We start from the raw sequence: 12,500 nt of genomic DNA, 5'->3' as shown, positions 1-12,500 counted from the left end.
GCTTTAGCCTTTTGTCCTCACACACGTATCGGCACTGAAGAGGCCGGGAATGAAATAACTGTGCAGAATAATAATGATCATGTCTGTTTGCTGGACTGTTGCTCTAGTGGAGCTGAAATATACACAGAAAGAGAGATATTTTAATCAGTCACATTTCCACAGCAAGGCAATTCAACATCCGTCTGTCTGGGACAAGTGTATTTAGTGAAGGGGCGAGTGAAAGAGAACGGCACTTGCCGGCCTGAGTAGCCTGATTAATGCCAATAACAGAAAATAACTAGGGAATCAGTACTATACGCGAGAATTACTCTGATTTAATACACTTAGTGTAAGAGGCAATTGATAGTGGACATAATAATATATAATGTATAATGTACTGACGATACAAGGTTGCGTTATTCGCAGCACACAAAAAACTCATAATAACATGATAATGTTAAGCAACCTCAAGAGTTGTTTTCCTGAAAACCATCACGACTGAAAATGTGACATATATTTCATACAGCAGTTCAATAAACAGTTCAAATTAAGCCGCTCATATTTTGGACCCAATATTGACTGTTTTTGTTCAGTTTCAGCAGTGAAAATAGTTCAGCAGAACCATCGCGCATCTCACAGCCACACTCATCCGTGTTTCATTACCGAATGATTCAGTGTTTTGAACGAATCGATTGAGTCAAAGATTCAATGACCCATTCATAAACAGCTGCCTCATTCCTTAATGAATCAGTCGTTTGAATGAATCGTTTGAATGAATGACTCACTCATTAAGACGGTCACTTGCCGCCTCCTACTGGCGGTTTAGTTTCATGTTTAAAAGTATAATAAAGTATAAGTATAATTTTATTGATCAAGTTTTAAGAATTTTAAATAAAAAAAATGCTCTCTGGGTAAATCTATGTAGATTTAAATATTTCAAAGCTGGTAAAACACTGATGAGAATAATAATTTTTTTTTCCAGACAAGTGAATGACTGATTTACTTGTCTGAAGGGAAAGTAGATGACAAGGTTAATGTCGAGCCCTGGTTTGACTAAAGCTGCGTATTTGTACGCAGAGGGTCGCACATGCGCATTGAATTTGTTTTACACTAATCGGAACAGCATGAAGGATAACATATTGTTGATGGGGATTTAAGACAGAAATCTAGGGTAAAAAAAAAACAATAAAAACAAAAATGTCTTCCCAGCAAGAACGTTCCCCTAACGTTTCTATATGGTTTCCAATTGGCTTTTGTTGAGGAACCAAATAAGAACGTTCTGGGAATGTTAGGGGAACGTTCTCCAAACCAACAGGGAATGCTCTTTCCTGCTTAACCAACAGAGAGCTTCAGGATGTCTGTTCAGTAATTTCCTATCTCAGTAATGACACACATCACAACGTTAATCCGATCCGTAAAGCTGCTGTGTTGTGAAATCCCATCACTCAACGCCACAGTATCTCATCACTCCATTCCTGAACACCGGGTTCGTTCACACACTGTCTGATGTAATTCCAGGTCTTTCAAGAACTTTTCAAGCACTGCTTTTTTGGTTTTCAAGGAACACAATCAGAGCTCTCACCTATCAAACAATATCTTTATTATCTTTCAACTACTAAAAAAATGGGTAAATAGATAAATAAAAATAAACTAATAAAACAAAATGGCTCACATAAAGTGCAGCAGATGCAATGACTGTGGTAACTTTAAACATTAAAAGGATACTATGACAAAGATATCGCTTTCCTTATTCAAAAATGATTTTTTTTCTCTCATGAATAAATGATTGACCTGAAGAATGAAAACTGCATCATATACTTGGATATTTATTTGAGCAATATCAAGCTCACAGCCATGAGAAACGGCTCTATATGTATATTGGACGGGCTGCAGCGTTGATTTTGTGGGAAAAGATGTCTCGCATATATTGTCTTTCAATAATTCATACACTTTTCAAGTACCTTTTCATAAATATGGCTGTTTTCAAGGGTTTTCCAGGAAGACTTCAATGTAAAAAAGTCAAATTCAAGCACTTCGAGCACTTAACGCACCATGTACTGTACGAACCCTGTAAACCGCACTATATTCACTATATCTGTCCATCAGGACTTCATTACCACACCACTCAAAGCCCAACAATCAGCTTCACAAAGACCAAACTGATCAGCACTCTTGACATTATTACTTCACAATCACACATATCGACACAGAGTCACTAACCCTGGATATTCACACCGCTGCATGAAAACCAAAGGTCTCTTTCATTATTACAAGTAACGCACCATCAATCATCCCTATTATCATCACTACATGTTGAAACAGTGATTGCTAATTCCTCACAGCTGTTCTGATGAAGACCTCATGCCTCTGAATCCTGAAGCGTTCCTGTAAACACACACGTGCATCTCTCTCTCCGATCCGTGCTTTAACACACGCTGATCAATACGAGAGGCAAACGCCTGCCTTCCAATGCTTTCATCAAACAGATGATGCACAAGTGACACTTACCACATCTGGACATCATTAACCAAAGCTAACAGGGATACAATTATTTGCATGTTGTAACTTGATCATCAGCGTGTGAACTGAACGGCACACTTAAACAGAAACGCACAAGAGAAGCATTATGATGACGGATTTCCTTTAAGGGTTTTCTGTGAGAACGGTGTGTGTTAGTTAATAACTAATGATCGTTGCAACAGAAGTGAATCAATCAAAACTAACTTTATCTGGACAATAACTTTATTCTAGATCTGCTGTAAAGCTAAAACAATCTCTGTTACTGTAATCTCCTAATATCTCTGTAAAGCTGCTGTGAAACATCTATATTGATAAATGAAGATGACTTGACTGGTTCTTGGGAACGCATGTCATCCAGGGATTAGAGAGCCGAGCTTATCCTAGATGAGCTGTGGTCAGACACCGTCATATATTAATGTGTGTGTGTGTGTGTGTAGCAGTGACAGCATGACTGGATTCAATCTCAAAGAAGATAAAACATTTATGATGCAACTGTTACAATAATATACGGTCACCAGCTGTTACAACAGGACAATTTACTAAAACTAAATGTATTAAATTGTAGATTTTAGGAATCTTGAGCAGGGGATCAAGGCAGAGCATGCTGGTATATCAGAACATCTACATCATTCTGTTGCCAATGATGGGCAAATTGGGCATTCAAATATTACATTTACATTCATGCATTTGGCAGACGCTTTTATCTTGCATTCATGACGCAGATTTGATTAGTTCCTGCAGGGAATCGAACCCATGACCTTGTGTTGCTAGCGGCATGATCTACTGTTTGAGCGAGGGGATTGTATGTGGTTGTGTGTTGTGATGTACCGCACAATACAGTTGTGTCCTATGCAACAAAACACCAGATCTGTGAACGGATCGGAGTGGACACACTGTAAAAAATGATTTTTGAAGCTAGAAACTAGAGTTGAATGATTAATCGTTAAAAGATGGCGATCTCGATTCAAACACTCACGCAATCTTTTTTCCAAATGATAGTGATTCGGCTCTATGTCTATTAAACCTTAGACGAGTGCGATCACAGCGAACACTCAGATCTGATCAGAGAGAGCAGTCGTCATGTGTAGATATGAAACCGCTTCACTAACAGTCTTTCAACATCAGTCTCATTATTTCTGTCAGATTATCACAGAAGCGCTGGATAAAAGCTTATAGTTCAGATATAAACACTGATGTCTACAGTAGTGATCAGATTAGAGGAAATCACCTTTAGAAAGTAATGTGACGCTTCAAATAAAGATTGTATCAGTAACATCAAGACAAGACTGTTAAAAATGTGTTTGTCATTGAATTATTCATTCAAGACATTTGTTCAAAAATGCTGATTCATCCAGTAATGAAACAAGTCTTTATGAGTAAGTCATTGAATCATTCATTCAAGAGATTTGTTCGAATACAATGTCAAATACACTGATTTATTCAGTAATGAAACAAGTGAAGTCTTTATGAGCGAGTCATCGAATCATTAATTCAAGAAATGTGTTCAAAAACACTGAATCATCCAGTAATGAAACAAGTGAAGTCTTTATGAGCGAGGCATCGAATCATTCATTCAAGAGATTTGTTCAAAAACACTGATTCATCCAGTAATGCACCTTTAGCAGTGAGTCATTGAATCGTTCACACAAGAGATTCGTTCAAAAACACTGAATCATCCAGTAATGAAACAAGTGAAGTCTTTATGAGTGAGTCATTGAATCGTTCACACAAGAGATTCGTTCAAAAACACTGAATCATCCAGTAATGAAACAAGTGAAGTCTTTATGAGCGAGTCATCGAATCATTCATTCAAGAGATTTGTTCAAAAACACTGATTCATCCAGTAATGCACCTTTAGCAGTGAGTCATTGAATCGTTCACACAAGAGATTCGTTCAAAAACGTTGATTCATCCAGTAATGGCACAAGTGAAGTCTTTATGAGTGAGTCAGGCTGCAATCACACACTTCCCTACTATATAGTAAGTGAAAAACAGTGTGTGACGATTCACAGTTCTCATTAAAGAGTAGGTGAAAGTCTCTGGATGACCTACTACTTCTGGTGAGATTCTGAAGTGTGCATCTGATGGACACTTTACTTATTATTATTTATGATGAATGACAGTGAAGCAACTCAACTGACACTGGTCACATGATAATGACTACATGGTGAACGTGGTAAATCCGGATTACATTCATACTACACACACTCATACCATACAGAATATTTATTTTTTAAATAGACCGCAGCAATTAACATTTTGACAAAGCCTAGTAAATGACTGCAAATTACATGTAAATAAACTGTGTGCTTAATAACTGGAGTATACTTTACATGAAAAAAACTATTTCAGTCTTTCTACTTCAAAACTTCACGTTTAATTAATGTTACTTGCCATTTCTTTATAATTATTTGTGAAACTTACAAGCAAATTCTGAGTGGAAATGGTTTCAAAATAAATAGGCCAAGTACACCATTTTGTTTTCCATTGTATGTTAGGAGAATGTGTTGCTTTCTATAAATATCTCCCCTGGAAATACTTCATCAGTGTGTAGCTGTAGGAAACGACTAATACGTTCATCTAATTCATTAGCCTCATTAGCGTGTGCCAGTCCAGATGATCATCTCACGACAGGAACATTACCTCGGAATAATGAGCTTCTGATGACTTTACACATCATATGGGCTGCTCGTCTGTCTATATTAATAATCAAAGCCTCATCTTTAGCTTTACATGACCATCACCACCGCATGACCCTAACAATTAAAGTAAATGCCCTCTTATGATTGGCTGACCTCTTCGCATGTGAAATGAGCAACTGACCACGCCCACATCAAGTTACTGAACAGATGTTGATATGTAACGTTAAGTATGGTGGTCATGTGTTATTAATGAGCAGGTGTCATAATTTCAGAATTTCTGAAGTAATCTATAGTCTATTCTCTAAAAGAGCAAGAACATGTCCGCTCTCAGTCTCCAGTGCAGATCTGCTGTGGCTTCTGCATCCAAACGCACACGCTTGCTGAGGCGATCGAGCGACTAATGTGTGTCAGTATTCTGGGCATTAGAAAGACACCTGAGGGCTAAAATTAGACCGAGCGCATTGATCAGAGCAGCAGGAGACTCTCACAGAGAGACTATCGATCGTAACTCGGAAACCGTATAGAAACCGTCTCCATTAACACACACACACAGACGGCTGACTGTGGCGAGTAAATAAAATGGACGGTTGGCCTGGAGTTTTATTAGGAACTAGTAAATAAATCATGCGCTAGTCTTTTCTTCCCTATTGTGTCGTGTATATCCGAGTGAAACGCTTCAGGAACTAGAACAAATGTGGGCGGGGCTTGATTGTGTCTGTGGGGAAGTGATTGGATGGTTGTGGTTTGCTATTGGTGGATCTCGTGTGATTGACAGGTTGCCCCGCCCTCGTCATCAGAGAAGAGAAGAGATGCTGCAAGAGGAACTTATTCTGATTCAAGATAACGAGACACATGAATTAAACACAATAATGATGTGCACGGAGAAAACATTTATAATAAACACTGCAATACTCATAAAAAATAAGAATTGTAATTGTTTACATGTGAACTAGAGAAAGTGGAGCAACCATGAGCGTAACTGTCCTTTGATGACATAAATAAAAAGAAAACTGACATACAGTATATGTCAGTAAGAACTTTTTTTTAAAGATTTATTTAGTAAATTTTCAGTCTCATCCACGAACCAGTTCGTAAGACATTAAACATAAATAAACAAGTGCGCAAGACATTACCGAATCTTATTGGGAAGGCCGTCGAATTCAAGCTTTCCATGCTTCGTTTTAACCCGTTTATCAGATTACCTCAGCTCTACACCACCCTTTATAATGAGCTCAATCTGATCGAGTCGTTCAGTCTGACTGAGCCTATGTAGACATAGATGTGAGTGACATAAGCAATTCATATCTACTATAGAGAACAAACGTGTGCGTTTCCTGAAGACTTCGACCTCAGTGGAAAATAAACCATCGGAAATAAATGTAGGAAAGTTATTATTCCTCACATTAACTCACCAGAACAAAATCACAGTGTCACTTTGTGTTTTTAGCCGTTTGACTGAAAGACAATAAAGACCACTGACTATAGGATAAAACTGACACAGTATACCACGGTAACCACAGCAGTTACTAACTATGGGATTCATTCAAGACTGATGCGAACACAACACGATCACAGTTCGACTGTAGTGACTGATATCTGGCACACACTCCATGCTCATCACGCCAGGCTTCTGTCAGAGATAATGAGTGCTTGAGGAGAACCAGCTTCAGATGAACTAGAGGATCAACACTGACCCCTGCTGTCGTCTGTGGGACATCACGCCCATGACCAGCTGACGGACACTGAAACCCTTCACAGCGAGTAGGATCCAGAGCGCTGTAGACAGCGACTAAAGGGTGCAAAGAATCTTAAATACAGAGAGAATAAAGAGAAGGGAAATATGATACTCCTTCATGCTTGCAGTCAACATTTCATCCTGGATGAGCGCAAACACAGTGTTTTAGACCAAACGAAGGGGAAAACTGAAAGAAATCTGCCAGTTCCCCCTGAAGCAAAACTGTCGCGTTCAGGTGAGAAAGATGTTGCCATAGTGATCCAGTTTTACCATAATGCTGTTCAAAGAGTGGATGAAGTATGATATAGTTATATTAACCCTAACCTTCCATGAACTGTTCTGTTAATAACCCTCTGCTGATCCGACAGTCCGTAAGCGGGAATACAAACATGAGGCTTTTACTGACAAATCAACGTGAATCACTCGGTCCAGGTAACACACAGAAAGAGGAAACACTGTTCATTTACATATAGAGGTCATCGGTTTTGCCGATATATCGGTACCGATAGTTGATTGGTGGAACTATCGTTATCTGCAAAAATCCACACTGATATTTTTTCCGGGTTGCGTCCGTTGCTGGATCGGCTGAGAAGAGTGCGCTGGCATTACACAGAGCGAGAGCGCCCTCTAGAGGCGGAATAACAACTATCACTGGCTGAGTTGTTAACGTTAACACGTAAGGCTGCGCGCTACACGGAGAGAGCCGACATTTAAAACAAAGACAGCGAAACGGTGTGAATACAGAACACTAAAGTACATATTGCCATGTCATTATAAAGTAATTCATTTGTTAATTTCTAACATTAGTAGTGGCTACCTCAAGCGTTTATAGAAATAGACCTGACCCAAATGTTTTATGTCGCAATTGTTACCATCTATTTGCATTAGTTTATATCCAGCTGGTCACTTTCATACATTCATTAGCCGGCGAAGTTTAATATTTAAAGCTAGTGGCGTGATTGCTTTCTCGACACTGATATGTTCATGCAGTCGACAGAAACAGAGACAAATCAGAAACGCATTCGATTTCAGTTCCTTTTTTATCACTACAATACATATTGTTATTTTGATTAGATAATCATCAAGTGTTCTAAAATAGAAGCAAATAAAGAGAGACTGTACATGTACTATAGGTCTACGTTTATGTAATTTTAATGCTCTGGGCTTTTGAGATATTTAAATATGGCCATCTTTCAGCACGACTCTTAAACGTACATTATGGAATTTTTTTGTCCACTAGGGGTCGCTAACGTCTTACAATAACAAAGGCGTAGTTTGATGACGCAACACATGCTAAGAATTATGGTTCTTGTCATCAACGTCAAGCCGGCCGATCTAATAATGTTTATGGATGACTGAATACATCGATGCTTTTATCATGACTGTGATATGAAGCAGTTCGGGATTGCTAAGAGACAGCTATCAGCTCCAAACGCGACGCGAACTCCCGCGGATATAAAAGGAATATGGACATTTCATTCAACCGAACTAACGTTACACGCGAGTGCAGAATTACTACCCACAGGTCAGTTTATTAGACAAATTAAACTTGTGAGGTAACGCAGCGCTGTTTCACTTGGTCTAACATTACACTAGCACACTAAACTGCATTTCAATGTGTTGAAATTTATGTGTTAGTTTGTTGTTCATCTGTATGAGACTAGCAGTAAGCTACATCAACATGAGAATAACATACAGATCATATTCTGACATTTTATCATTGTTGAACTATATAACATTGGTTAGTTTTATGTAAATGTGCTCACCTGTTTAATAAAGTACATGTAGGAGCGGTGGAAGTCTCGGACGTGGAGCTCTCGTTTATAAACTGTCTATGGGAGCTCTCGGCATCTCGAAAACACCGCGCTGATATTGATTCTCGTTTTAGTTATCCTTTTTTATCCAAAGTCTGCTTGCCATGGTCCATAATGTTTGAACGAAACAACATTGCGAACTCCACAGTTGTCTGCGTCTGTCGCTTTGGTTAATCAGAGGGCTCTGCTCATAGCTCTGGTTACCATGGCAGCACGAGCGGAAACCAGGGACAACGCGGATATGACGCCATTGACTGCGACAAAACGGAAATAAAGACACGGTCCGTGTCTTCGAATTAAAATATTAATTTCTCTGGATTTAGAAGTTAATTGGAACTGTCGGGATAATGTAAATACACAACTTTAAAAAATATATAACATAGATATAGTGATTTTTTATATTTTTAAAGCAAAAAAAAATACATATTGTGCCTTTAAAGAAACACATATTTGACCTGTAATATATTAATGTTTAAATTATTTTCTGAGTTCATTCAACTTCTCGTTTTAATATATTCATAATTTATATATTTATTTCATTCAGCACATTTCAGTTCAGCACTGTTTTACTTGGAGTGTTATGTTTGTTTTTAATCCCAGTATAAATTTGAAAAAATATCGGTTATCGGTACGGTCAAACTTAAATATCGGTCTCGGTAAAATCCACTATCGGTCGACCTCTGCTACTAACAACACACAGCAGGTTTGAGTACTGTGGTTTATAATATTATCTGAACCCATCACACAGTGCCAGCCTGGAATTAAAGATCTAGAGTTTGGAGATGACCTGCAAACCTGAGCCCAAATCACAAGCCAGAAGATGATGATGAGGATGATGATGTCAAAGACCCATCCAGTCCAGAAGCACTGCTTCACACCAGACTGATGCACAGCCGCATCTTCATCACACACACACACACACACACACACACACTTTCCTCCAGAGCAGGTTTACTCACTGAACGTGACGCTCTTCTCGCGGTGGTAGTATCCATCTGAGGTCTTTTTCTTGAGCATGGAGCACAGGTCCACTCTACACACACACTCGTCTCCGAACACACGGCTCTCGAAGTCGGAGAACAGAGCCGGATCCAGCTTCTTAACGCCCTGCGAAGACACACACACACGTCACACAGTGAGTCCAGAGCAAGCAGAAGGACACACACAAGAGACAGTCCAGTGGGGCTGGAAGTGTCTGTCGGGGCCGATAACCTCGAGAGGAAGCCTGAGCTGTGGGAAGATTACACACACACACACACACACACACCTCCCTATCTGTGTCCTCCACATGGAGAAGAAGCATCAGTCCGTCTGTCACGTACACACTACACACACCGCTCAGCGGATGTGGAGAGAGTCTTCATGAGCTCTGGGAGTGGAAGCACTCGAGTTAAAGCGGTGTAATGTGTGTTTGATCTGATTGTGTGTGAGTGATGAGCGGAACAGGAGATCTGGCGTCAGTCTCGCCCCCGCTTCATCCTCACCACACCATCAGACTACAGCACTTTAGGCTTTTTCATGTTTTTGAAACAAGGCTGCATTTCTTTAATCAAAACTTGTTAAACATTATTTCAGCACTATTATGCTCTTGTTTTGTTTTCTCCTACAATAGGTTTACATGCATCCAAGGTCAAAAACACTAACTCTTTCCTCGCCATCGACACAAATGTCAAAAATTTTAGAAAATTATTAGGGCTGGACCCGAATATTCGAATATTCGTTCGGTGGGTTGGTATTCGATTTGAAAATTTGACAATCGAATATTTGTTTGTTTGTTTTTTTGTGCACCCCTCAAAACGGTTCTCATTCACGCTTGAATATGTTTTACACTATAAAATCTGGCGAAATACAATGCTCTTTTTTACAATGATCTTATATAGTCTAGCCATTTTTAATAGGATGGACAGTTGAAGGAACCCAACCTCGTTATACTTGTATCTTTTTAGTAAACTCTGTGTACACAAACCCTGTTCTCAGTGCTGGAGTTCATGTGTAGAGCCGCTGGTGACACTTCAGCACAGTTTCATGTTGTGTCGAGCCTTCTTAGTGTTTTAGAAATAGCCATTTTGATGCTATCACTGTAGTGCTATCTCCCATTCACAAGGCATTTTGACCAAAAATGAAAATACAGTCAATCTTAAAAGTGGCGTTTTCATTCTAATTATGCTTTTCCTCGAAAGTCTGACTCGGGTAGATTAACAAAAAGAGCCTAGGTTCAATTTTGGCGAGAGTGACCCTTTAATTGCTTCTCTTGCTCTCCTCATTTGTAAGTCGCTTTGGTTAAAAGCATCTGCTAAATGATTAAATGTAGATGTAAACCAGTAACCTGACAACCGCGTTTACATAACTTTATTAATAAATCAGGCCATGCCCCGTGTGACATCAAAACATAATCATCTGCGTATCTGACTCAGAGTATTTCATTTGTTATGTCAGTTATTAAGCATAATCAGCCTTAGAGCGTGCATGTAAACGCAATCTGACCTTTGCAGACCTTTTACATTCACACACAGCTGTATTACACACTGCATGAACAGAGACAACAGAGGCACTTTAAATCAGCTGTTCTCTATGTGAATATACAGTAAAGTGTAATTTATTCCTGTGATCAAAGCTGAATGTTCAGCATCATTACTCCAGTCTTCAGTGTCACATGATCCTGCAGAAATCATGAATAATATGATGATTTGATGCTCAAGAAACATTTATGATTATTATGAAAACAAGAAAACATTTTATTGATACATTTAATGAATTTGATGAATAGAAAGTTCAAAAGAACAGCATTATAAATGTATTACCGTCAATTAATTGCGTCCATAGCCAAAAACTATTAATTTCTATAAAAGTAAATTAAAGTCTTATTGACCCCAAACTTTTGAACGGTTCTGTATAATTAATAGCTTTCAAAATGGGCACGTCAGACGCGTTTTCACTAATAAAAGCTGATTTATTTATTTTTTTGCATGAATTATACACACACTTACATAACTGCGACTGCACAGATGAATAATTAATCATGATTTCCAAAAATAAATTACAATTATCTACTGATCACTGTTGTCATTGACTCAATGCTGTGTTACAGTAAATGTATTCTGCACACACACACACACACACACACACACACACACACACACACACACACACACACACACACACACACACACACACACACACACACACGCGCAAGCGCTTCTTACCTGCTTGCGTAGTTTGGGAGCTCGTGAGAGTTTGAGAAACGTCAGATGAGGTTTGAAGGCTTTGTCATCTCCAGACACGATGCCTCTCTCCTCAAACGCCTTCCTCACACTCTCTGGGTGGAGAGAAACAACACACACACAGCCTCAGAGACACAGATGCATCCTGGGATAGTCTATTTGCAGCCTCCCGAGGTCTCACCGTCCTCAATGTAAGACAAGACACAATCAATACAGAGAGGGCGAGAAAGAGCGAGAGGACATTAGCAGCCTGAGCTCTCAGTGCCTTGTGCATCGAAACCTTGAGCGTGTTCTCACTCCACTTCCTGCAGGGATCCGGAATACTGTGCTCATATACACCATCAGCGAATATTAGAGGCTTTTTTACATATCAATCTGATTACGCCAATACTGGAAGCAGTAAAACCTCAAATCTGGCCTCAACTCTGGGTTTATTTTGGTACAATGGATGATTATGTTCGACTGAAGGGACCATCAAACACATCCACACACCAGATGTAGATTTACACTCTCATTCTTTTCTTTATTGGGTGTAATAGAATAGGTTAACATGCTTTAATGCCAATCAGTACATTATAGACCCCTTTTC

The 12,500-nt window shown here is 39.1% G+C and overlaps 1 protein-coding gene across 1 annotated transcript in view; it reads right to left on the bottom strand.

The window, feature by feature from the left end:
* Window positions 1-12,500, bottom strand: part of LOC308698734 (A-kinase anchor protein 7-like) — a gene marked incomplete at its 5' end in the record, with an annotated part of 31,353 nt that overhangs the window by 18,324 nt on the left and 529 nt on the right. The window contains 2 exons of the mRNA XM_081378993.1: window positions 9,650-9,797; window positions 11,894-12,006. Coding sequence (XP_081235119.1) covers window positions 9,650-9,797; window positions 11,894-12,006 — 261 coding nt within the window. The remainder of the gene's footprint in view (window positions 1-9,649; window positions 9,798-11,893; window positions 12,007-12,500) is intronic.

Source organism: Scardinius erythrophthalmus (assembly GCF_964197995.2).
Source record: "Scardinius erythrophthalmus genome assembly, chromosome: 11".
Classification (NCBI taxonomy): Eukaryota; Metazoa; Chordata; class Actinopteri; order Cypriniformes; family Leuciscidae; genus Scardinius; species Scardinius erythrophthalmus.
This window is presented reverse-complemented; position numbering and strand designations above follow the sequence as displayed.